General features: G+C 48.3%; 2 protein-coding genes and 1 long non-coding RNA gene across 4 annotated transcripts in view; 2 read left to right on the top strand and 1 right to left on the bottom strand.

Moving 5' to 3' along the window:
• Positions 1-6,802, bottom strand: part of LOC140902798 (putative PIP5K1A and PSMD4-like protein) — a 73,849-nt gene extending 67,047 nt beyond the window's left edge. The window contains 1 exon segment of the mRNA XM_073323268.2: positions 6,493-6,802. Within this exon segment, the coding sequence (XP_073179369.1) occupies positions 6,493-6,550 (58 nt within the window). The 5' untranslated portion in view covers positions 6,551-6,802.
• On the top strand, positions 1,562-12,477 carry LOC140902799 (uncharacterized). Of its 2 annotated transcripts, none has more exons than XR_012156114.1 (3): positions 1,562-1,656; positions 7,211-7,418; positions 12,207-12,477. It is a non-coding gene; the product is annotated as an uncharacterized LOC140902799 (long non-coding RNA). The 2 variants fall into 2 exon arrangements; XR_012156115.1 differs by lacking the exon at positions 1,562-1,656 and adding an exon at positions 6,490-6,750.
• A 7,517-nt stretch (positions 12,478-19,994) lies between these two features.
• Positions 19,995-25,273, top strand: VPS72 (vacuolar protein sorting 72 homolog). The gene is made up of 6 exons (XM_073323057.1): positions 19,995-20,211; positions 21,056-21,208; positions 22,108-22,219; positions 22,491-22,670; positions 23,496-23,640; positions 24,406-25,273. The coding sequence occupies exons 1-6, from the start codon at positions 20,098-20,100 to the stop codon at positions 24,794-24,796; spliced, it is 1,095 nt and encodes a 364-aa protein (XP_073179158.1). The 5' UTR covers positions 19,995-20,097; the 3' UTR covers positions 24,797-25,273.
• The last annotated feature ends 860 nt before the right edge of the window (positions 25,274-26,133 follow it).

Consider the following 26,133-nt stretch of genomic DNA (forward strand, 5'->3'; position numbering starts at 1 on the left):
CAAGGCCACAGAGGGAGTTGGGATTAGAAATCAGGGGGTACTCACTGGTCCCTTGTCATGTGTTCAGGCCATGTTTTTCTCCCCACTTTGGGGAGGCAAATTGTCATTTACCAGCAGAATAGAATTTAGGCTACATCTAAAATGCCATTCTGTCTCCTGAGAGCTATGGCTTTTAGAACTAGGGAGAGTGGGTGGGGATTATAAAACACCTTAACAACACATTTAATGGTGTTATAATTGTGATTACTAAGTAATCAACAAAGATCAAGAACTACCTACAATATCTGTGTCACATTTTCTGGTTTTCACTGCATCTAATCTTTAGGGCTGTCAGTTTCACTCTTGACAGAGTGAAGCTCTCCATCACCAAAGAGATACTGCTGCTTTTGCAGTATCAATGTGCTTTAGTCCTGAGCTGGAAGGGCCCACTTCTAAGGGCTTATCTACCCAGGGAGCTACTCTTGATTAACTCCACTTAGGCTAGTCTAAACTATGAAATTAGGTCAGTATAACTATGTTGCTCAGGGGTCTGAAAAATCCACCGCCCTGAGCGATATAGTTAAATTGACCTAACCCTGGTGTAGACAGCGCTAGATGGATGGGACAATTCTTCTGTCAACCTAGCTACTGCCTCTCAGGGAGGTGGATTACCTACGTCAACGTGAGAACCCTTCTCATTGGCATAGGTATTGTCTTCACTTAAGCACTACAACAACAGCACAGCTGTGTCACTGTAGTGGTCTATGTGTAGACAAGCCTGTATTCCAAAATAAGTGTACCTTATTCCAAATTAGATTAGTCCATATGATTAGACTAACTCAGCTAAGGGATGCTTATTCTGGAATAAGAGTGTTCCTGAACAAGGTTAATCAGAAACAGACAATAATCCACTTTAAATTCACACCCTACCTTATTCCGGATTTTCATCTGGAGAGAAACACTAAGGGTAAGAGGAAAAAGCTTAGTCCTTGGCCTTTATTGCTGAAATTGTCAACGGTAGTGGGTAGATGCCTGTCTATTGTGATCTGGACAAAGACAACTATACAGACAAAGCAGTAACAACTTTCAGTCCCTACTAACCCGGGTTGTAATTGAACCACTCACCTAGAAATAAAAGACTTCAGAGCCCATTATTTTCCAGGGGTGTCTGCAAATGAAGGACTAGCTAGAGTGGCATGGAAGATGAAGAAGTTAAGAGGGGTTTCTCTGTAACAACACATGGCAGCATTAAAGGCTGTGTTTTCCAAAACGGGGCTCAAGTTTAAGAAATTCAGGAAATGGTGTTATAGTTTATCACCAACCGCCCCAAACCATCATACAGTAAAAGCTGTGTTATTCGGCACTTTGCCAACCGCAAAGCTCTAGAAACCAGCATTTCTGATATCTCCATTAAAAGTCCGGTTGGCATGGGACTGGCAGGCTCCCTACCTAGCTCCACGTGGCTCCCCAGAAGTGGCAACATGTCCCTGCTGCTCCTAGGTGGAGGAACAGCCACGGGGGCTCCATGCATTGCCCCCATCCCACCACCACTGCTGGCTCTGCAGCTCTGGGAACTGCAGCCAATGGGAGCTGCGGGGACAGCACGCAGCGCCTCCTAGCCGCGCCTCCATTTGGGAGCAGCAGGGACATATCGCCGCTTGTGGGAAGCCGCCCGAGGTGAGCGCTGCCCGGATCCAGCACCCCAAAACCCCTCCTGCACCCCAACGCCCTGCCCTGAGCCCCCCCCTTGCACCCATACCCCCTTCCAGATTCCTCACCCTGCACCCTCTCCCACGCTCCAATCCCCAGCCCCCTCCCACACGCACACCCCCTCCCAGAGTCTGCGCTCTGCACCCCCTTCCGTGCCCCAACCCCCTCCTGCACCCAAACTCCCTCCCTCCTTTGGTAAGTATAACTCTTAGTTAACTGGAATTTTTGACTAACTGGCACCCCTCCCCAGATAAAGCTTTTCCTGTATTTTCATGCTCTTCTTTCTAAAGTACCTTCCAAAGAAGAAAATTCCAGCTTCATAGACCTGCTTGTATTTTGCTTAGAAAAGCAAACACACTACTTTGTTCTTTTAAATCACTTGGTACCATCTCTCCTCTCTTTCTTAAAGGAGAGGGCAATTTGGCCAACATCTGCATGTGTGTTGCAAACATAAGCTCATGAAGTTTTTCTGCACTAGGTTTTTCTTCCATTTCCCACCATTGTTGCTCCATTAGTGGTAGCAACAGTGACAGTGCAAGTTTAGACGAGGGTGAGACAACAGTGCACAGTTTACAAGAGTATTCAGAAGCTGGGAATGGACGACAAGGGATGGATCACTTCATGATTACCTGTTCTGTTCATTCCCTCTGAGGCACCTGGCATTGGCCACTGTTGGAAGCTAGGATACTGGGCTAGATAGACCTTTGGTCAGGGAAACTGAGTCCCACCCCCTCTGCATGCAAACCATTGGAAAAACAAGGAAAAATAAGAAAATCCCCCACTTCGTCACACCCTGTATCGCCGTTCTTATGTTCACATTGTTGACTACCCACTGCAGATCATTTTAGGTTTTGACAGGGTAGATAAAAATAGATTTTGGGGGGCAAAAAAATCAGATTTTATAATTTAGATAACAAAATATAACAATGGTTTTCTTTTTAAAAATGAATCTGTTTAAAATGAACCTAAATTTAATACAATATATGTTAAGGCCAAAACCTATAATCTCTTAAAACATTTATCTAAAAAAATATATGTTGAATCCATGAGCCCCTATTAATTTTAAGTTAAAGGCTGATTTTTTATATAAAGAAATTATCAGGGCAAAAACATCTAAATTTTGAGGTCAAATTTTACAAATATGGCACAACAGATCATGTGCTGTGTCAAGGGCTTGTTTAAATAAAAATAAATTTGACATGTTTTGTAATAATAAGCAATATGTCATTCACCCTTTTCTAAAAAGTTAAAAATGTAAAATCAATAAAAATCTGAAAATATCAAACTATATGACTGCTTAAATAACCTTCCTAGAGAGCAAAAACATGTACCAAATCTAGTGTAAAGACTCTACTTAGTTGTAAATCAGCATGTTTTAATCGTTATATCAAACAATGAGAATGCACCCTTCTTAAGAAAATAACCGAAGTACAAATGGAAAAGCTCCTTAACATTTATAAGTTAAATTGAGCCTTTCCACTTGGTGATTTAAATCAATCCACCCTAGGTTTTGAAGTTTATCTCTGTAAGCAAAAGGGCAAGAGACTCTTTAAAATTGAGGCTTAGGACTCCAATAGTTAGGGCCCTCCCAAATTCACAGTTCACTTTGTCAATTTCACGGCCACAGGATCTTAAAATGTTGAATTTCATGACTTCAGATATTTATATCTGAAATTTCATGGTGTTGTAACCCTGGGGGTCCCGACCCAAAAGCAGATAATGGGGGGGATCCCAAAGCTGTTGTAGGGGGGGCTGCAGGATTGCCATACTTACTTCTGTGCTGCCTTGAGAGCCCAGCTCTGAAGGCAGCAGCTGTGGAGTTTACTATAATTTAGAACCCCCTTGTGCAATTAAACTTCAAATCTGTCAGAAAAAGTCTACCTCCACTCTCAAAATCAGCAAAAATAAAAGGAGTACTTGTGGCACCTTAGAGACTAACAAATTTATTTGAGCATAAGCTTTCGTGAGCTACAGCTCACTTCATCGGATGCATTCCTAAATTCAGTGCCTTGCATAATGACAGGTTTCAGAGTAGCAACTGAGTTAGTCTATATTCGCAAAAAGAAAAGGAGGACTTGTGGCACCTTAGAGACTAACACATTTATTTGAGCATAAGCTTTCATGAGCTACAGCTCACTGCATGCTGAAGCTCACGAAAGCTTATGCTCAAATAAATGTGTTAGTCTCTAAGGTGCCACAAGTCCTCCTTTTCTTTTTGCGAATACAGACTAACACGGCTGCTACTCTGAAACCTCTCAAAATTAGGTTAGATCTGAGGCTATATTCCTTTGTTTGGAGATCTGAGAGAGGGGCCCAAACTCAAGAATGAAAACTCAGTTGGAACTACCTATGGAGTGGCTACTGCACAGAACGCAAAAAGAACCAAGGATCTGAAGTCTCACCGGGCTACTTTTGGCACGTTTTGTCCTGCTTCAAAGTGAAAGCAATGAGATGTGATCCTCTTGGGTGTTTCCACACATAGTTAAAAAAAACAAACAAGGATGCAACATCTCCATGTCCTGTAGAGAGGGTGGGGGAAACGCTGCATGAGTGGACTTTAAGGAGGAAAGGGTGGAACAAGTTTCAGAAACAGTCATACCCTTTATGTATGCAGAGAGAAGCCAGTAATTGAGAAATATGCCAGAGGGTAAATAGCAACATGTGCCACTCTGGAATGTGGATAGCCCCCTAACAACCGTGCCAAGTCTTTAAGTGGTTTTAGTTGTACTGTGGGGAGGGATGGAGCGCACTCTCCGCGTCCAAGAAACCATTTTAAATATCCAACTACTATGCTCATTCTGCCTGAGGAAGGCTGTACTCTGCTTCCTCTGGAGCCTGACAATGCTGCTCCTAGGGTGCCTGCGGGTGTTTTTTGGAGAGAGAACCAAGATACCCTTACATCCTTGAGGAGAGGGTTGCTGAATTCAGGACCAGAGTTTACATCCTCCTGTGGCACAGCAGTAAGATCATGAGATAAAGCAATTGTCATTTGAAACAGAGGGAACAGTTACTGGTCTAAACCAGTGTTTGCTAAATTAGTCAAAGACTAGAAAATCTTAAAATCCACACTACTGGACAGTCAAAGGTTTAATGGCCATCACTTGTCCCAAAGGCAGTGCCTGTCTACACTGCCACTTTACAGTGCTGCAACTTTCTTGCTCAGGGGTGTGCAAAAACACCCCCTTGAGCGCTGCAAGTTTCAGAGCTGTAAAGTGGCAGTGTAGACAGTGCTGATAGCTACTCCCCTCATGGGGGTGGTTTTATTACAGCGCGGCAGCACGTTAACGTTGCTAGTGAAGAAATACCTTGGACTTTTTTTTTGGTAAAGTGGCAGCAACAGCAGGAGCACTGGTATAGACAGCATTTTTACTGCTTTGTTAATGCTGCTTAGAACAGCTCTAGATGACATTGTGACAAAGATGTTAGTGCCCTGTCTACACTAGAGCTTCTACCATTGCTACCACTCTGGGAGATTTCCCAAAGTAGTTTAGTGCAGACAAATCCATAAATGATGGGCAAGAGGAAGAGAAGAAGGTGGAAAGATTATAAAGCCTGTGCAGTAAATGCTAAACAAAGGATACATAGGTCAACAGATCACAAAGGCTTGAGTGATTGTTTGGAATGTAAACTAAAGGCCTTTTTAAAAAGTTAACTTGCATAAAGTCTCCCCACTGTATTTTCCACTACATGCATCCAATGAAGTGAGCTGTAGCTCACGAAAGCTTATGCTCAAATAAATGTGTTAGTCTCTCAGGTCCCACAAGTCCTCCTGTTCTTTTTGCGGATACAGACTAACATTGACTGCTACTCTGAAACCAGGCTATAGAGAGGTGTTTGCTTTGGCCTATTATTAGGAGACCCAACCCCATTCCTGTAAAAGGAGAAAGGCACTCAGTAACACCCCACCCAGTGATACTGCAAGAATTAGTGTCTGTGAAGTGCTCCGAAGATGCAAGGTGGAGATGTGTGTAAGTGCTAAGTATCTGTCCCTTTGTCTCCCAGGGGTAGCTACCTGCCACAACCCCATTGTTATTACTACTAGCCTCCATCACCAGGTTTAGCAATGGCATTCAGAGCTCCTTCCAGCTCCTGTCAACACCATTTCTGGTTCAGCTCGAGCTAGTAAAGAGAAGAGACCAGGACTTCAGAGGCGATGGATGTTAAACAGCAGTGACAAACACCCTCACACCCTGGTAAACAGAGACAGGACTAGCGAATCTTTGCCTTGGCTTCCCAGAGGTGGAGCCGCTTCCTAAAACAAGCCCGATGATAATTTACACTCCCACAGCACCGGGCCTCCTCCTGCAGGGTCCCAAAGCACCCTGAGGAGCGGTCTCTGCACACAGCCAGGCTACTCCCCCCACCCGGGACCCCAGTTTCGGCAGAGCAGCGCGGGGGGGGGGGGGGGCGTGGGAAGCACCCCGCCGAGCGTCGCCCGATCGCCTGCCCTCAGCACCAGACCCCTGGGCATCCCCAGCAAGGGCCCCACAAGCGAAGTGTTCGCAAACCCCAGCCCCGGTTACAGAGGCGAGCCCCCACCCCGCCCCTGCACCCCCGGCCCAAGAAAGGGGGGGAGGGAAGGGGGCGGAGAGTCACATCTTCCCCCCCAGGCTCCGGGAGCAGAGCCACGCGGTAGTGGACGAGCCAGCTCCCGCTCAGCGACCCCCCCCCGCCACAGGGGCCTCAGCCCCCAGCGCCCCCCAGGTCTCCACACAGCGGGTCCCTCCTCCCTTCCCCCGCCCCTTTGGGAGGTTACAGGCCCGCCCCTCCCCCGCTTCCCCTCAGGCGTGCGCCCCCCCTTACCCGCGATGCCGGCGCTGCTGCTGCTGCTGCCCCCAGACTCGGGGCCGGCCGACGCCATCTTGGAGCTTCTCCCTGCTCCACTGGCCGCCGGCAGCTCCTCCCTCCCCCCGGGGGCCCCTCACTTGGTGCCGCCCGCCCCGCTCTGCCCGCGGTTCAGGACCGCACCATTCGGGCTTAGACAGGGTGGGTTGCTCCCCCCGACTTGGACTCGCCCGGCTGGCTCCGGACCGAACCACTCAGCGCGGATGGGAGGGGACGGTGAGGAGATGCCGGGCTTCGGCCACCGCCTGTTTTTGCTAAACTCGGGGAGCTGGGCGCCCCTTGGGCTGGCTACAGCGCATGCGCACGGAGGGAGGAGGCGGCTGAAGCCATAGTGGAGGCCGCCATGGGTCACATGACAGTGGAGGAGGGCACAAAAACAATGATAACCCCTTTCCAGTTGGATGTCAAGGGGTGGGCCTGGCACATCATGGTGATACTGGAATGTTGCCATGGTAACATAACATGGCTTGTCATGACTTCATTTGTGTTGCCAGGATGCTTCAACCTCACTCCGTTGCCAGGGCGTCTTATGTCCTGATCTCATTGTCACATCATGTGTCGCACCCCACGTCCTGACCTCATCGGGTCATAGCACCAGGTGTCCTGACCTCATTGTGGCACCTCACATCTTGACCTCCCCGCGTCGCCACAACATATCATGTCCCTCCTTCTCCAGATCATCCCAGCCGCATACATCCTGACCTTATCCCGCTGTCATTGAGTGATGTGCTGACCTCACTGCATCAACATATCGTGCCATGACCTCACCACCACATTGCCATGATGTCACGTTGCCTTGGCGTGTTACGTCCTGACCTCGTCGCGTCACTAGCTGAGTTGAGAGATCTGGGATTTGCAGTTTATAAGAATGAATTTTCTACTTGGTAAGAGTCTAATCTTATTTCATAGTGGAAGATACTAAATTTCCATGCCTGATGTATAATTTTTGGACCAAATTGTATGTTAAGTCAAGTTCATCAACAACAGTTTAATGGTGTATTGCTGTCATTGGCCCTCCAAGTACAGCAAGTCAAAAGGAGGAGATTTCATATATTGTACTGCTTTAGATACAGAGTTCACCAAGAGCAATCAGAGACTCAGTAACCCCAACCAGTTTAAAACAAAGGGAGTAAATACCATTTCACCTAAAACACTTCCTCTATTACATCCTCATCTACCACATTGCCATGGGAGGTCAAATCATCACATCACATCTAAACCTCTCCATGCTGCTGCGTCATGTCGTGTCCTGGCGCTATCGCTTTGCGACGTGTCACCAAGTCATGTGCTGACCTCGCTAAGATTTTGTCATGGGTATTTTTAGTAAAAGTCATGGACAGGATGCGGGCAGTAAACAATAAATCATGGAAGTCCCAGCCCTGTAGCGCGGAACTGGAGCTGAAGCTCCGGGGTGCATGGCTGACAGCCGGAGCCCCGCCACGCACGGGGCTGAAGCTGAAGCCAAAAAAGTCACAGAGATCTGTTAATGTCACAGAATCCATGACATCTGTGACCAAGTCAAATCCTTGGAATTGCAGCACCATTTTGCCATGAGAAACGTAACCATGTTGCATCCGAAGGCAAGCACTTAGCACATCTTGGCACCACAACAGTACAGCATGGACCTTTGGCTGATGCTGTCATGTGCTGGCAAGAAACTACATCATGTTGCATTGCTCGGCAATGGCCCTTTGTCACATCAGGATATTCTGATACTTAATCGTGGTCTTTTGGATGACATCATATTGCATCACTGGCCAGTCTGACATGTTGTCATGCCAAGACAAGAGTGTTTATGCAGGGTATCATGCCATCTGCCTGACCACACTAGCTTGTCACAATACTACATGACAGCCCCTGTGGGAAAGCGCTGCCATGTTGCAACACAGCAAGACGTAATGTTTGCAACACTAACTGCTTGTGTTTTAACGCAAAGTTGTCACATTATGGCAAGTCATCATGCCACGATGCCATGTTAGTGTATTTTGGCCCAGTTGCATCATGGACCACAGCCAGGGGATGGCCTCTAGAGTTCAATGTGGTTATGTTGCATTGTGGCCTGTCATCTTGCCGTGCAATTCTGGCATGTCACCTTTTGATGCAAAGTTCTTCTTGGTGCATCATGCTGTCCCAATGCCTTGATGGTGTCTTGGTGCAATGTCAAGATCCTCAGGCTGTAGCGTCATCTTGCAATGCCAGGTGAAAGCACGCTGCAATGTCCAGATAGCACTGAAAATCTCTTGACTCAAAAGTAAGGGGGTCCTCCTGAGTAAATCTGGATGATCAGATCTGCCTTCCCAAATCCTCACTGCAGTTTCACTTGATTATGAGATTCTTCTTCACTTCCTGTCATGTAGCATTGCCGTGAGCTGTTAAACAGCTGCTGCATTCCACCCCAGAGCTGATTGCATTTCAATGATGAAGGCAATAATTCAAGATTGCAAAGAATTTGGGGATGAACAATGCCTTGTAGGTGCAATAGATTATACAACACTATCTTTGATAGAGAGGCATGCCTTAGTTATCTGAGCACAGAAGTAGCGAACTCCTGAGTTCTAGTTTCAGCTGTGACATTGATTCCATCTCTGGCCTTGGGCAAGTCACTTAACCTCTCTGCCTTATTCTCACTTCTTGTAAAGTGTGGATAATAACACATGTTAGGGGGCTTATTCCTTCACCCACTTACTTCCCTGGTCCTTCTCGCATGAACAGAGAGCAACAATACCCGAAGTCCAAAGGTGCAAACAATTCCATGTTTATTGGGGTGAACTTCCAGCAAGCATGAATCCAGTTTCCTTCTTAGTGTCCCCCCTTCCCAGCTCTGACACCACAGAGCCTTACACCTGTGTCCCTGTTCCCATTCCTGCCCTTAGCCAAACATGATTTCAATTTCCTTACCAAAAAGAAAAGGAGTACTTGTGGCACCTTAGAGACTAACCAATTTATTTGAGCATAAGCTGTAGCTCACGAAAGCTTATGCTCAAATAAATTGGTTAGTCTCTAAGGTGCCACAAGTATTCCTTTTCTTTTTGCGAATACAGACTAACATGGCTGTTACTCTGAAATTTCCTTACTCCCATTCCCTGTTCCCACTGCCCCCTTTAGCAAAACATGATTCCAATTTCCTTACCCCCATTCCCTGTTCCCATCTCCCCCACTCACACACCCACCCCCCCACTTCCTGATTGACTGCAGACTATCTAGTAAAACTTGCAAAAAGAAAAGGAGTATTTGTGGCACCTTAGAGACTAACCAATTTATTTGAGCATAAGCTTTAAATTGGTTAGTCTCTAAGGTGCCACAAGTACTCCTTTTCTTTTTGCGAATACAGACTAACACGGCTGTTACTCTGAAACCTAGTAAAACTTGAGTTCTGCTTAGCTATACCTTAACCAATCATTTTCCTGAAATTTAACTAACCAATCCTAGCATATTGTAACATGATTATGTAACCAATTATGTCCCACTGCCATAATTAGTTTACACCCAGCAAAATTAATTATACAGCAGACAGGAACAATCACAGAACCAGACAGAGATTATACAGACAACAATAGCAAAGTGGGAACTATAATGACAAAACAATACAGAAGTGAGGATTTCACATCCCAGCTATTGAGAAGTGAGTTCTTGCCAGACAGGATGCTATCAAACTAAGTTTCCTTTTACATTTTCTAGGCACTTCCCTTTCTCTGGAGGTGATCGGCATTATCAGGACAGGATTGTATTCTTAACAGCCCAATAGCACCTTATTTCAGTGTGACTAGTTTGGAATATAAGGATGTGACCATTGGCTTCCCAGCTTATGGCTGCCTCTGCTGCTTAGCCAAAGGCCTTAGCCTAAGAACAGGCCTCAGACTGTCACAGTAAGAGAAGGACCTTACACTGGCAGACAGTGATTTTGATTCTTTCTTTTATACCTCTATAACTAGCCAAGTGATAAGAATACACCTAAATTCTTCGAGTACAGGCCTTTACCGACAGGCCTGAATATCTATATCCTAACAACACATTATTATCCCTAACCCCTATACAGCATGGGCAGGAGGGAATTGTTAATTAATGGACATTCATGAAGTGCTATGGAGGTCAGAAATGCCATGCATTATTTGTAACTGAGTCAGTGTGATAAGGGAAACCCCATGTTCACATGGATAAGACCCTCTGCTGTGAAAACAGAATGGGACTTTTGCAGCTGCTAGGAGAGTCCTTGTTTTGAAAGCTCCCTGTCAAATTAAGCACTGCTTTATTTTAACTGGTGACTCAGATAGGCTACCAGCCTTGAAACAAAGCATTGCATTACACCCCTGTCCTTTCCAATCTGTCAGCTCGGCTAACCGATCCTATCATTTCCCACATCAGGGTAATAATAGGTCTGTTTGGGATGACCCTGTGGGCAGGCATTAGAAAGCTTCTGCCACCTACAGGCAAAACATGAGAGCTGGCTGTCAGGGCTCCACATCACAGAAGAAATGACAGCTGCTGTGGGCATTTCAGACAGATCCAATCTTCTCATCTTTAGCAACAATCACCAAAGAAAAGATAGCTTGGCCCAATGAATTAAGGAGCATTTCTACTAATTTTGATTCCATAAGAAGACTGCTTAAATGCGACGTAACAAGAATATAGTCAAACTGTCGACAGGCCAGTCCTTTAACAGGTGACAATGAATAAACCATGGGGCAATTGTAATTATTTTACATGTCAAGTGATATTTCTATATTACAAAATCCAGACTCCGGGATGTTTTTTTGGTTGTTTCTTTCCACTTCTTCAACACTAATTTAAACCTGGTAATTCTCAGCTCATAGTAATTATGAGAAAATCAAATTCCATCTGCTGCCCTGAGGCAAATCAGGAGAAAACTCCCAACTTGGACTACAATCTGCATCCTGCAGGCAGCTGTATGCAGACAGGCTCCTGCGCCCTCAGGGAGCCCTTTGTCTTCAAGAGGCCCTGTGTAGGGGGCTTGCAGGCCCCACACTGTCCTGATTGACGGCTGTTATTTTTAAGTCGAGTTCATTTCCTCTTGTGAGCTGGTCATTCTAGCTGCCCTGTTCACAGGTGGTGATACCAGTTTCCCATTGTTGCTTTGCCTGTGATAGCAGGTCTGTCTTGGAGGAGACTTCGCAAAGAATAAGAATTGTACTTTGACTTTACATGGACCAAGTACTGTGCAGACATTACTTAATTCACCCTGGTTCATCCCCCGGGGAGGTGGAGCCTTACCATTATTCCCACGTCGCCCATGTGAGTTCTAGTCCCATCTCTACCACAGACTTGTGGTGTAACTTTGGGGAAGTCATGTCCCCTGCTCTGTGCCTCAGTTTCCCTATCTGTAAAATGCGGGCAATAATAACTACCCGACATCGGGGCTGTCAGGGTTAATTTGAGATAATAAAATAATAGGAATTTGGGGCTAGAAGGGACCTTAAGAGGCCATCTAATCCATCGCCCCCACCGTCTGCTGAGGCAGAGTTAGGTATACCTACACCACCCTGAGAGGTGTTTGTCTAACCTATTCTTAAAAACCTCCAATGACGGGGATTCCACAACCTCCCTTGGAAGCTAATTCCAGTGCTTAACTATCCTTAGAGTTTGAAAGTTTCCTGATATCTAACCTGAATCTCTCTTATGCAAACTAAAAGGATTATTTCTTGTCCTATTCTCAGGGACATGGAGAACGGAGAACAATCCTTGGGTGGAAGGTGCTATAGACATGCTAATGATCCTGTTTATCTGACCTGGATTTCCAGGTAGGCTTCTGTCTCCAGGCCTAGTGACCACCAAACGTACCTAAGTAATGAACTCCTTCTAATGAGGCGAACTCTCACTGCTACAACTGCACAGTGAACCACTCAATTTCCTGTTTTTGTCAGAGCATGTTTCATCCCATGGACTCTTGCTCTTAATCATGTTAGTATTAAAAGGACACTGAAATTCTTTCCTGGTTTTTATTGTCTTCTTTAGATAGCCAAATATTGACTTGTGAAATTCAAGAGGGGTCAGGATTTCACTGTTTCTGGAAACTGACTCATTCCCATGGTGTCAAGCCTGACCTCCTTTAGAAAATTACACCTTGCACCAGTTATTTACCCATGAAAAGTCCCCTGATAATGCTATGTCTAAAACCCTCTCCCAGATGCAGTTAGCCATTCTTCAGTCCTTTCTTGAAATATAATTCTCCCAGACATGGGAGCGGGCAACAGGAGGGCCAAAGAGCCATTGCCCCATACTTTTTAAACAGGGGGGCCATGCTGCCCACTGTTGAGAACCTGAACTTGGCAGCAGGGGTACATTGCGAGCAGTGGGCGGGGTCCTTCTTACTTCTTCAGGGGTCCTTTTTACTGCCCCGCTTTGACCTCTGATCAGAACTGGATTGCATAAAGTCAGAACCCCTTCCCTTGGCCCAGCCATCCCATCGGCATGACGGAGGGGTGGCTGGGCCAAATGTGAGTGGCATTGAGACCCTGTGCCCCAGGTTTCAAAACCACTCACACATATTTGGCTGTCCCTCCCTTCAACTTCTGCTGTCCTTCTGGCACCATTGCTCTCCTCAGACCTATACCTCGAGTCTCCCCTGCAGATATGCACTCATGGATTCAGTGACTGAAACTTCAGATACAAATAACACAGATTAAAAAATCCAGGCAGAAACCATGCAACCACCAGGACTGGTGCTAAACATTTCATTCCATAGGAACGTAGGGAAATGTCTCATTGGATCAGACTTGAAGTCCACCTGTCCAGTAATGCCCAGCATCAGCTACTTCAGAGGAAGATGTAAGAATCCCACAGCAGCAGATGTGGGATAATGTGCCCCTCACAGTAGATCTCATCCTGGTCTCTGTGGGTATGTCTACACTCCAAAAAACAAAACAAAACCAGCAAGTGGGTTTCAAATCCCAAGCAGGAACATCTCCACACAGCTGTTTTGAGCCCTGTAGACCAGGGCTCTGAGACTTGCTGCTGTGGGTTTTTTTTTCCCCAGTGTATATGTACCCTATTAGTCAGAGATCAGCTTAAACACTGAAGCATAAGCCATAATATCCCTTCCAGAATTGTTGTTATCAGTAACTATGCTAATTCTAGATATTCTGGTTATCCATAGAAATATCCAATCCCTCTTTGAATCTTGCTAAGTTCTTGGCCTTAATGATTCCATGTAGCAGTGGGTTCCACAGTCTGTCTACGCACTGTGTGAAGAAGTATCTCCTTTGATCAGGTTTTAACTTGTCATCTTTTCATTTCATTGACTATTCATTCCAGATCACGCTGCTTTTCATTGTGTGGTTTCCTCTATTCTCCATTTGTACGTTGTGTATTTAGATAGCAAGCTCTTCAGGGCAAGGACCGAGTCTTCTTACAAGTTTTCATGGTTAGCACACTGTTGGCTTTGAATACTACAGTGGTGAGTGCTCCAGAATACAAGTAAACTCTGATGATCCCAACTCCAATTATCTGAAATGTGGATGATCTCACGCCTTGTCTATACTGCCGCTTACCGTGCTGAAACTTTCTTTGCTCAGGGGTGTGAAAAAATACCCCCCTGAGCGATGCAAGTTTCAGCGCTGTAAAGTGGCCGTGTAGACAGTGCTACCGTGCTGATAGCTACTCCCCTCATGGGGGTGGTTTTGTTACAGCGCTGGGAGAGTTCTCTCCCAGCTCTGGAGACACGCGCGACTACCCAGCCATGTTAAAGCGCTTTAATGTCGGCTGTGTAGACATACTGAAATTTAGAAACGTTTTCCAAGCCAGAATTTTATTTTTTGAAAAGTGTGATTGAAATTGATTTGCTGACATTACAGTTTCCGTTTGGCTAGCCCAGGTTTCCCTGTAAATGATAGATAGTTAATGATCTTAGTTTTCTATAGTTTTGCTCATTCAGAAGAGTCCCAAAGCTCTTTACAAATTACAGAAAGACTGGGCATACAGAAGTCGCTTCTTCCACCATTCATATGCAGCCACCTCTGGTGTGGAACACAGCAGTTGTTTAACAGCACACAGCAACACTGTGCACCAATTTAGAACAGGAAGCAAAGATGTTATGTCTTAAATTGGAATTTGGCCAGGACACTTGGATTATTATCCCTGCTACTGTAGTGGGAGCATCAATGCCCTTAGAGTGTGCTGTACCTGTTCTGGAGATAGACAGGCGGTTTACAAACATTACAAACATCAATAACTTCTTGGATTGCATGGGGGACTTTTAAAACTAGATGAGACAAAGCATTAGAAAATGTATCATAGAGAACAAATCTTCCCTGGACTCAGGGAGACGGACTGGATAATCTAATAGGTCTTTTCCACCTCTTCTTTCGACGATTCAGATTCCCATTGACTTAAGTGGGTTTTGGATTAAGCTCCTAGAGGCAAGGGAGAAGAGACAGTTCCAGAGAGGGCTTTGTTTTTTGCAAACCACATTGTGTTCAAAAAACCTTATCTGGTAACAATCCAGAATTATGGCTAATCCATCACTGAGCACCCAGCGCATACCGAAAAGATTACTGCTTAAGCCCTTAATGTATTAGGACACTTTGTAAGCGTTGTTACTGGACTGAGTCGCAATGCTAGAACATAATTTGGACTTGCTGTAAATCAGCAGAGCTCCAGTGTGTTGTTTCATAAGAAGAGGGCCATACGTCCCGGTTGGGGCAAGCTGGTGATTTGAACAGTGTAGAACAAGTCATTATCCTGCTCAGACTGTCCTGCTAATTTCAACAAGCCAGATCCTGAGAAGTGCTGCACCTCCCACGAAACTAACATGAATTCTAGGGGCACAGCAGGATGCGGCCCATTCCTCAGGCGCCCAGATACCATGGTGATGGGCACCAATATAAGACCCTACATGGACAGATATGTATGTATGGAGATAGCTAGATCATTCTTGTGATTTATTTATTTCACATTCATCATCATCTATATTGGGAATCCCTTGAAGTTGAGGATGATTGTCTTTCATGGATTGTCTATTTCAAAATATCTGTAGGTCCGCTGATGGCTGATAAGGCCTATTCTGAGCTGCACTCTCTGCCACATAGCAGACATGTTTCCGAGCAGGGCAGGTGACCCTGGGCTATTGGTTAGGGCCATAGCATGCTCTTTCTGTCACTTCTGTTTTTCCGTTACATGTAATCATATCTGATTCTCAAAGTGCTGAATTCCTTGCCTCAAGCAGTTCCTCCATTGTTGTCACTCCTGGGTTATACATTCCCACGAATGCAACCAACCAAACACATGCACGCTCTGGACTCCCCATTGTCTTGAGTGTTGTGTTGTCATTTACATCAATGCAAAGCAGGTTTAAAATGATACCGTTCCAATGCAGGGTAACCATCAACAAACCTGAGAGAGAGAGAGATGAAATTTGAAAGGGCAGCGAGGAGTAGATTGGATGTGAGATCAGATAGGTAGGATGGAACGAGTGTATCATACAATCTCCAAATGTTATTTCTTGCAACTTACACTAGGAGGAGCTACTGGCTCCAGCAAACTTGAAACTAGCTGAAACCCTGGTAAATCAGGTTAGATTTAGTCCTGGTCTACACTACATGGTTAGGTCGACGTAAGCTGCCTTGTGTCGACCTAGCTGTGGAAGTGTCTTCACTTAAATTCGTGCTCGCTATGCCGATTTAGTTAAACCACCTCCCTAAGCAACGTAGAGTCACGGTCAATGTAATTAGGTTGATGCAGTGTTAGACACTGCGATACTTATGACAGGTTTCAGAGTAACAGCCGTGTTAGTCTGTATTCGCAAAAAGAAAAGGAGGACTTGTGGCACCTTAGAGACTAACCAATTTATTTGAGCATAAGCTTTTGTGAGCTACAGCTCACTTCATCGGATGCATACTGTGGAAAATACAGAAGATGTTTTTATACACACAAACCTGAAAAAATGGGTGTTTATCACTACAAAAGGTTTTCTCTCTGGAAATGGCCCACCTTGATTATCATACACATTGTAAGGAGAGTGATCACTTTAGATAAGTTATTACCAGCAGGAGAGTGGGGTGGGGGGAGAGAAAACCTTTTGTAGTGATAAACACCCATTTTTTCATGGTTTGTGTGTATAAAAACATCTTCCGTATTTTCCACAGTATGCATCCGATGAAGTGAGCTGTAGCTTACGAAAGCTTATGCTCAGATAAATTGGTTAGTCTCTAAGGTGCCACAAGTACTCCTTTTCTTTTTGTGATACTTATGTCAACTGTTACTGGCTTTCAGGAGCTGTCTCACAATGCCCCACACTGGCAATACAATTGATACAAGCGCTCCTGGTGACAACGCACACCACCAACACAAGGAGCCAAGTGTGTGCACACAAGTGCTTCAACAACTGCGGTGGATGTATGCCCTCATTAGGTCATCATAATTGTGTAGTGTAGACATGGCCTCAGATGCCGAAGTTTTCTCTACTTAACAGACCTTTAAAATGACCTTTCAGAAAAATGCCATGGAACTTCCTATGGTGTGAAAAACCCTGTAGGTTCCAAATTAAACTAAGCAGCAGTTAGATTCTCAGTACATATTTTAGCAACAAAGCAGATTAGCTGATAATTCATTAATCATGCATTTTCAGCTCAGTATTGTCAGTTTCTTCCAGGTATATTATAAATCTAGATTTATAACAAAGATGAGTTAATCATGTTAGGAGATCAGAAATGAATGCACCATGATAAAGTCATGCCTTGTGGAAAATGTTGAAAAACTTCCTCAGCAGAGACAATTCTGCTGAGATCTGAGATTTGGTTTATTTTTCCTTGTGGACCAAATTCATCTCTTGTGTTAGTGGATGCAACTGCTATTGACTTCAATGGGATTGAGTATATTTACACTCAGGGTGCGTTTGGCCAGTGGGTCTTTGTTCCTTAAATTGGGGTACATCTGCCCATTGGTCTTATTTCCCACTAGCAGTCAGAAATCTGTTTGTGCCATCACAGTTGGGCTGTGGGGGAATTTTAATATCAGAAGGGGAAGATGGGTTTTGACACCTCTCGAAATGTACCAAGGGTCATAGTGGATTCCCCATCACTGGCAACTTTTTAATCAAGATTGGATGTTTTTCTAAAAGATCTGCTCTAGGAATTATTTTGGGGAAGTTCTCTGGCTGTGTAATCCAGGAGGTCAGACTAGATGATCACAAAGGTCCCCCCTGGCCTTGAAATATGAAGATGTGAAACCTGGTTTGTGCCAAACTTCAGACTCAAATCAGCTTCCTTGAAAGTTTCCCACAACAAGACTGAACTCACATTAAAACACCACCAACAACAAAAACAGAGGCTGATTCATGGTCTTGCATTCAAACTTAGTGGTTTGGGCTGAGGTTTGCTTTATTGGTTAGGTCCCCACAGCTGAGTTACCTCCTGGCAGGATGACCATCCCTCCCATTTTTAAAGGGACAGTCCAGTTTTTGGGGACTTTTTCTTATATCGGCGCCTATTACCCTCTACCCCCGTCCCATTTTTTCACAATTGCTATCTGGTTACCCTACCTCCTGGGAGTGGGGTGCTGAGATAATTAATTAATGTTTGTACAGTGTTTTGAGATTTTTGGATGGAAGGCACCATGGCAGGGCATAGCATTCTTGTGAATGATCCTGTTTAAATGCAAACAGCTTTAGCAACAATAAAACAAGGAAAAGGGAAAATGGGAGATATCAATCAGTGGAGCTGGTTCTAAAGAGCTCCTGTTTTGATTTCAGTCTTTATCCCCAAGATACAGTTTCAAAGCAAAAACCAAGAGCACATCAGGGAAATCAAGTGAGCCAGGTATAAACAATCAGTAACACTAGGAGGTATCAGGTCACAACTGCTCTCAGAATAATTAGGCAATTTGCCAGCTTGCTTCAACAGACCGTCTGAGATTATATTTCCTCTTGACCAAGGTCTGAAGCTGAAGGCCAGGTTTGGTCAGTGGAGTTACATCTGCTCATTCCAGCTATGTGATTCTCTCAGGCTTTGCACCACACGTCACCATTGACACCTGTGCCAAGCGAGTGTGAAGTGCAATCAAATTGGGACAGTAGTGTTTTACGCTTACGTTGTACAGGTGTAACCAGTGAGGCACAGTATGAGATGGGGAGTTTTTGTTGGGTCTCTTTGTGCTCTGTTGATGATTTGTTGGGTCATGAGTGGTCCCCATTTTGTATCCTTCCACCAGCAGTGTTTCCAACTCTTGCCTTTATCTTTCTTGCTGCTGCACGGATCTCAGTGGTATTTTACGTCAAGCCTTGCAGCTCTTAAAGCCCCACTTGCTGGAGTTATGTGATTACATAACAGAGAATCTCTTTGCTTTCATTTTTTTAAAAAGGCCAGTGTTGCCCCTTTTGACCAAACTTGCTAGTCACTGCTTAGGGCCCTGTGGGTGTTCCAGTGGAGAGTAGAAATTGGAGCTAGGTATTTCTGTGATGCAGTTTTGCTTATTTACAAGGAATATACCAAGTCCTATGCTTCTGAATGCAGAGGGAGTCAAATAGCAAGAAACAGCTTCTGTTGCTCATAGCACCAAGCACGAGCTTTTCAGCCTGCACTTCTGACCCAAAAAACCTCTCCCCAGGTTTCTTCTGGGGTCAGCCACATGCTTTCAGCTGTTCATTCCTCCAGGTTAGCTTCTAGTTCTCTCCTCTGTCTGGTCTCAGTTTCTGTGTGTTCTCTTCCCCCCAATACCCAGGTGAACTCAGTAGGTGCTGCTAGTCTCTAGGTAGACTTCATTAGGGTTTGTTTTAAGTATGCCCCACACTCTCTCTTAGCTTAAATGGGCAATTTATTCACACTTTTGATTCATCCCATAACAAAGGTTCACCTGCCCCAGCTCATAATAAGAGTAGGTTTCTAGTCCTCGTGGCTGCAGAGAAAAGCTGGAAATCACAATGTCTTTAAGTCTCAAAAACCAGATGGCCAATCATTGATTATTTTTTATATTATCAGGATTTTATATCAAGCTGGTCTTGTGGGTTTTTTTGCGGGGTGGAGCTGACTATGACTGTCGGGTGCTGGGGGCTGGCAATAGTGTCCCAGGGCTCCAGTGGCTGTCATTGTGGCAGCAGGAAGTCACTTGTCTCTGTGGTGAGAACCGCCAGTGGCAGGGGGCTGGTTTCCAGTGGCGTGGATGGGATTTCTCACAGGGGCAAAAGATGTTGTGCCCCCAGAGACCTTGGGTTGGGTGCCTCTCACAAGCTACGTAGGGCTAATCTGGGTCAGCATGTGGAGGGGAGACCCCATATTAGGCTGACTAGATGTCCTGATTTTATAGGAACCGTCCTGACTTTTGGGTCTTTTTCTTATGTAGGCTCCTATTACCCCCCACCCCCATCCCGATTTTTCACATTTGCTGTCTGGTCACCCTACCCCCTATAGAACCCTGACCTAGGCAGGTGTGCAGATCCCCACAAGCCCCGCCCAGCTTCCATCGATCTCTCAGTGCTCGATCGTTCTCCCCTGGCCGCTCCTCCCGCCTCGATCTCTCGGCGCTCCGCTCCGCGCCGGGACGGGCTGATTTCTCTCGGCCTGCGCTCGCTCTCCCCTGGGCCAGGCCGGAGCAGTCGCTCGGCGGCGGCGGAGCGGGATGAGCCTGGCGGGGGGTAGGGCGCCGCGCCGCACGGCGGGGAACCGGCTGGCGGGGCTGCTGAATGCCGAGGAGGATGAGTTCTACCAGACCACCTACGGGGGCTTCACGGAGGTGGGGCGAGCAGGAGGGTGGTCTTGGAGAGGGGGCCGAGGCCCGGGGGAGGGGGCTGTGAGGGGGCCCGGAAGGGCGGGGGGGACAGAGGCCCGGGGGAGGGGCACCGGGAGGGGCAGAGGCCCGGGGGAGGGGCACCGGGAGGGCGCGGGGGGGGGTAGAGGCCCGGGGGAGGGGCACCGGGAGGGTGGGGGGAGGGGCAGAGGCCCCGGGGAGGGGCACTGGGAGGGCGCGGGGGGGGGGTAGAGGCTCGGGGGAAGGGCACCGGGAGGGGCAGAGGCCCGGGGGAGGGGCACCGGGAGGGCGCGGGGGGGTAGAGGCCCGGGGGAGGGGCACCGGGAGGGTGGGGGGAGGGGCAGAGGCCCCGGGGAGGGGGAGGGGCACTGGGAGGGCGCGGGGGGGGGGTAGAGGCTCGGGGGAAGGGCACCGGGAGGGGCAGAGGCTCGGGGGAGGGGCACCGGGAGGGCGCGGGGGGGGTAGAGGCCCGGGGGAGGGGCACCGGGAGGGTGCGGGGGGAGGGGCAGAGGCTCGGGGGAGGGGCACCGGGAGGGCGCGGGGGGGGGGTAGAGGCCCGGGGGAGGGGCACCGGGGGAGATGCAGAGGCCCGGGGGAGGGGGCTGTGAGGGGCCCCGGGAGGGCAGCGTGGGGGGAGTCGCTCTCTTGGGGAGCAGAGTTGGGGGGGTGGGGGAGTGCAGCAAGGCCCTGTGGAGGCTGAGTTGGGGGGCTGTGGGCTACTTGGAGGACAGCTGTGATTTGGGTGGGGGCACGAGGCAGAGCGGGACTCCCAAAGGGGCAGTGGGATCTGGTCAGCCGTGACTGTCGTTTGCCCCCCTCTCCTGGGCAGGAGTCGGGAGATGACGAGTACAAAGGCGACCAGTCGGACAGTGACGACGAAGTGGACTCTGACTTTGACATTGACGAGGGCGACGAGCCGGCCAGTGACCAGGATGATGACGAGCCCAAGAGGAAACGCAGGGTGGTCACCAAGGCTTACAAGGTAAGGATGGAGCAGCTGGTTGTGGTGCTGGGAGACCCAGCCTCTGGTTCTGTATTGGGGTAGTACCTAAGAACACCCACTAGTCATAGACCAGGACCCCAGTGTGCTGGGTGCTGTACGGACAGTGAAGAAAATGGTGGTCTCTGCCCCAAAGAGCTTCCAATTGAAGTACAAGACAGGAGACACTAGGTGGATACAGACAGGGGCGCACAAGGAAACAACAAAACAACTACAGTCAGCATGACGTGCCGTGGTCTCAACGCACCAGTTGTCTAATTGCTGTTTCTGATATAGCCCTGTTGGGCTGGGGGAGGGACCCACATGAAAGCTGCTGCCAAAACTCTTAGTACAACCAGATTGTAATCTAGTGTAGGGGGTAGCCGGGGAGTTCACAGCAATTCCATGTATAGGCTGTTTCATTTATGATCTTGGCAGCAGCAGAACCCTGAAAGCATTTTCAATTAGTGTGTTTCAGGAGTGGGAGTGCAGGCTCATGGGCAGGACTCCTGGGTTCTATTTCCAGCTCTGGGATGGAGTGTGGCCTCATGTTTATCCAGGAGATGGGCAGTCAGGACTCATGGGTTCTATTGCTGGCTCTTGGAGGGAGTGATGTCTAGTGATTAGAAACTGACCATAATAAACAGACTGCAGCAATGGTCAAAGTAAATCAAAGATTGAAAATGTTCTTTCTGTAATCAAAGGTGTAACTAGTAATACAGGCAAAGCACTTTTCTTTTTAAAGGCGTTTATGTTGGCAGGGGCCCTCTTGCAAAAACAAGCTGCAAAATCCCTTGTGGCTCTTTATTTAAATGGGGTTGAACTCTCCAAAGCAGCATTAAATAGCAAGCCCCCAGGAGGTTCTTTTTTTCCTCACATCAGCTCTTATCTGAACCTACTAGGAGCCCATCAAAAGCCTGAGACCCAAGAAGCCCGATACGGCTTCCAGCAGCTCCCAGAAGGCGCGAGAGGAGAAGTCTGCGCCCCTGGAACTCCAGGATGAAGTGGGAGACAGTAAGTGTGGCTGATGCTCATTAGGATCAAATGTATTGCCTTGAGGTGAGACGAAAAACTGGTTTCTGAAGGTTTTCTCGAAGCTTCTGCATCGATTTGCAGGGCAGAGGTTTGATTCAAAGTTATTCAACTACAACTGCTGGGCTGAGCTATGATCCACAGACAGGGAGGAATCATCGTGGGGCTGCTATGCTGGTTTCTTGGTAGCTACGCTGTCTCTGCCCGCCATACCCAGTGTCCTGACTTTCCCTCCCACTCCTTGGACTTACAGGCCGCAAGTACATGCGCCAGTCGACTACGGAGCACACACGCCAGACCTTCCTGCGTGTCCAGGAGCGTCAGGTGCAGTCGAAGCGCAAGAAGGGGGGGCAGAACTATGACAGGCCGCTGACGCAGGAGGAGCTGCTGGAGGAGGCCAAGATCACAGAGGAGATTAACCTGCGGTCTCTGGGTGAGTGACATGGGTAGGAGGCCCTGGGAAACACACAGGCTCTTCACTCAGGTTGGCAGCAGGAGCCTGGCGCACCAGTCAGGGCTGTACTGCTCTACTGGAGACAACATGATCTGATGGGGGTTACGATTCCCAACCTTGTCCTCTGCCTAAGTTCTAGTGGCAGCTCCGGAAGGGTGTATTATCTCCCAGCTAGAACAGGGGACCTGGAGCCAGGACTCCGGGGTTCTGTTCCCAGTTCTTGAATGAGAGTGGAGTCTAGTGGTTAGAGCAGTGTGGGAGTGGAATCTGGACTCCTGGATTTTATTTCCAGCTCTACCAAGGGCCATTCATTTCAGCTCCGTGTGCCTTGGTTTCCCCAACTGTAAGCGTGGATAATGCTACCCAAGCATTAGTTCTGTGGATGATATATAGACGTGCCTAGGCACCTCCGCTCACCATCATGAATGGTTCAGAATTATAGGCATAACACAGGAGGTCTCTGGCTCATTCAGTTACTAGCCACCCCTTATGGGAGCCTGTGTGCCCCTCCTTGGTTCTCCGAGCACCAGGAAGGAGTTTACAGACCATTGGTGACCTGCGACCTGTACTCTGAGAGCTTCTGGTGTGGCACAGATCTCTCTGTCGAAATGCTGGAGTCACAGTCACAGTTAATGGCTCTTGCAGTGGTTCCATGTGGTACCTCCCAGTGTGAGGTAAAGAGCTCAGAGCTCTGAAGGCAGTAGAGCGGGCTCAGTAGCCGGACAATTGACTGGTGGTCTTCTCTGAGCTGCCCCATCGTTCCAAGCCCTGCTCTGTTCACCCTCGGTTCAATCGCCCTTGCAGAAACCTACGAGCGGCTGGAAGCTGACAAGAGGAAGCATGTGCAGAAGAAGCGGAAGTGCGTGGGGCCGGTGATCCGCTACTACTCGGGGACCATGCCGCTGATCACTGACCTCGGGGTGAAGGAGGAGAATGTGGATGTGGAAGGGTAGGTGTTGGGGATTGTATTTATTCCTCCCATCTCCCTAGCCTGAACTCTGGCCCCTCGGGATGGGCTACCAACTCCCTCCTAGGTCTCACTGTCCCTGCTGACTCCTGCACTCTGGCTGGCAGGTGCCAACCCCACTTCCTAGGGGATTCCCCTGAGCCAGCTCGTGGGAGATGTCAGCCCCATCTTGCAGACCCCAGCCACTCAGTCAGTCCTCTTCGGCGTCCCAGCCTTCAGCTGCTTCTCTGAACTGGATCCTGAGTCCCAACAGCCACCAATTTCTTCTTCGTCAGCAGCATGAGTGTGATCTGGATCCCTCGAGGTGGCAGGTGTTTGGGCCCTGGTTAGTCTCCGGCTGAGGACATGGGGCCAGTTGTGGAATTCCCACCTGGACCTAGCTTGAGTTTCAAACACAGCTCAGGCCCATGCTGATCCCTCACTCCTCCCGTACTCCAAGGGTATCCCAGGTGGGGCTGGTAGGATTACAACTCAGGCTTGGACAAAGCAGGGCCATGCCTCCTTTTGCTAGAACCTGCTGCCCCAAGATGGGATTTGTGTGGGGTTTGCACCCTGACTTATGTGGAGGTTGCCTGGAGATCTTTACTGAGCACAAGTGCCTGGTACATGCTTTGTCTCCCCTCCCCCGCACCTCCCAAAAGCCCTGTGCGTCCTTGTGCTCCCTCATCCCCAGAGCCCTGGATGTTCTTATTCCCGCTGTTGCGTTTGAAGCTTGAGCTGATTCCTGTGTTTTCTCCCCACCCCCAGGTTGGATCAAGACACGCAGCAAACAGCAGAGGCTCCCCAGGCTTCCGCCTCCCAGGCTGGCAAATGCTCTCGCACCTTCATCACCTTCAGCGACGACGAGACCTTTGAGCGCTTCTTCCCTAAGGCCAAGCAGCCCAAGCTGCCCGTGAAGGAGATCTGCCCCGTCACGCACAAGCCGGCCGTCTACCGGGACCCCATCACCGACATCCCCTACTCCAACATCCGGGCCTTCAAAATCATCCGTGAGGCCTACAAGAAATACATCACTGCCCATGGGCTGCCCAACGCGGCAGCTTCCGCGGCCCTGGGGTCAGGGCCGCCAGCAACGGATCCAAATGTCCGGGCGACCAGGCAGAAAATCATCATCAAACAAACCGTCCCGGCCACATAAAGCCCAGGAGTGGTTGTTCCCTTTCCAGGAGGGAACTTCTTAAAGGGACACAGGCACATTTGGGTGGCTCAGTATTGACCCGCCCCTTCTTCTACATCCCTGTGTATCTTTCTTTCAAACTCAAACAGGTGGTGGTTCATTGCTCTTTATTTATTATTTTATTTTTTAATAAAAAAAGCAATGCCTGCAGCAGTCCCACCAGAACAAACCAGCGCGCACAGCCCAACCCTCGCAAGAGACCCTACAACCACCAAACCAGCGCGCACAGCCCAACCCTCGCAAGAGACCCTACAACCACCAAACCAGCGCGCACAGCCCAACCCTCGCAGGAGACCCTACAACCACCAAACCGGCGCGCACTAGTGGAGCTATGCAGTGGGTGGGATCACTTATGCTGGAAGGAGGCAGGATGGATTTTAAGCTCGGAAATGGTGCCTGTTTAACAATTTAGAAAGATAATAAAGTGACAGGACAGATGCTGTCTGCACTGTGCGGCTCACTGTGGGGAGGGGAGGAGCTGGTGAAAGAGGCTGGATTCTGCGGCAGCCTGACGTCCCGTCTCGCTGATCACCGCAGGGGCAGTGCACGAGTGCCCTGGAGAAGAGCGTCTGGCCCCGGGTGACGTTCAGTTGGTTCTAGCTGAGACTGCAGGCAGGGTAAAGCTCCCGTTGCAGCAGCCAGAGGCATGAGGAGCGTTTGTGCTGAAACCCTGACTCGTGGCACCGACTGGAGCCTTGGCGGGGCTGTAAAGTGCAGGCGGTTCTGTGACTCAGACAGGTTAGTTGGTGTCTGCCTCCTGCTAGTGCTCCCGTGAGGCTTCGCCAGCCTGCAGGGCTCTGATAAGTGTTGTCAGTAACGCCCCTGGGAGGGAGGTCCAGAGCAGCGTTTTATTCCTCGGGATTGTCCGGCATCCTTGCCAGCCTGGCTGCTTCAATGAGGAGAGAAGGGAAATAAAAGAACCCACCGTTCCAGGGGTGATTTCCTCAGTTGCCCTCCCTGCCCATCCGATTCCCTACTTATGCCCGTGGCCAGCTTGATCCCTGCCCCCTCTCTACTCATCTGGTTTTAAATGTCTCAGGCACTGGGGCTTCCGCACCTTGGGGGATGAGGCTGCAGCTCCAGAGAGCTTGTTAACAAGCCATTCCTGAGTTTCAGCTTAAATTTCTCTCTCGCTCCTTGTTATCCCCCAAGCAATTCTTCCTCCTTGCAGCTGGCTAGCATCGTACCCCCATCCCCTGCCAAAGGGTACAGCTTAGTTCTGCCTGTCTAGTGTCTTATCCAGTCCCGTCCCCAAAGTATCTGAATGCTTTGCCTACAGTCATGTATTGATCCTCCCA

The sequence above is a fragment of the Lepidochelys kempii genome, chromosome 24 (assembly GCF_965140285.1).
Source record: "Lepidochelys kempii isolate rLepKem1 chromosome 24, rLepKem1.hap1, whole genome shotgun sequence".
NCBI classification, from domain to species: Eukaryota; Metazoa; Chordata; order Testudines; family Cheloniidae; genus Lepidochelys; species Lepidochelys kempii.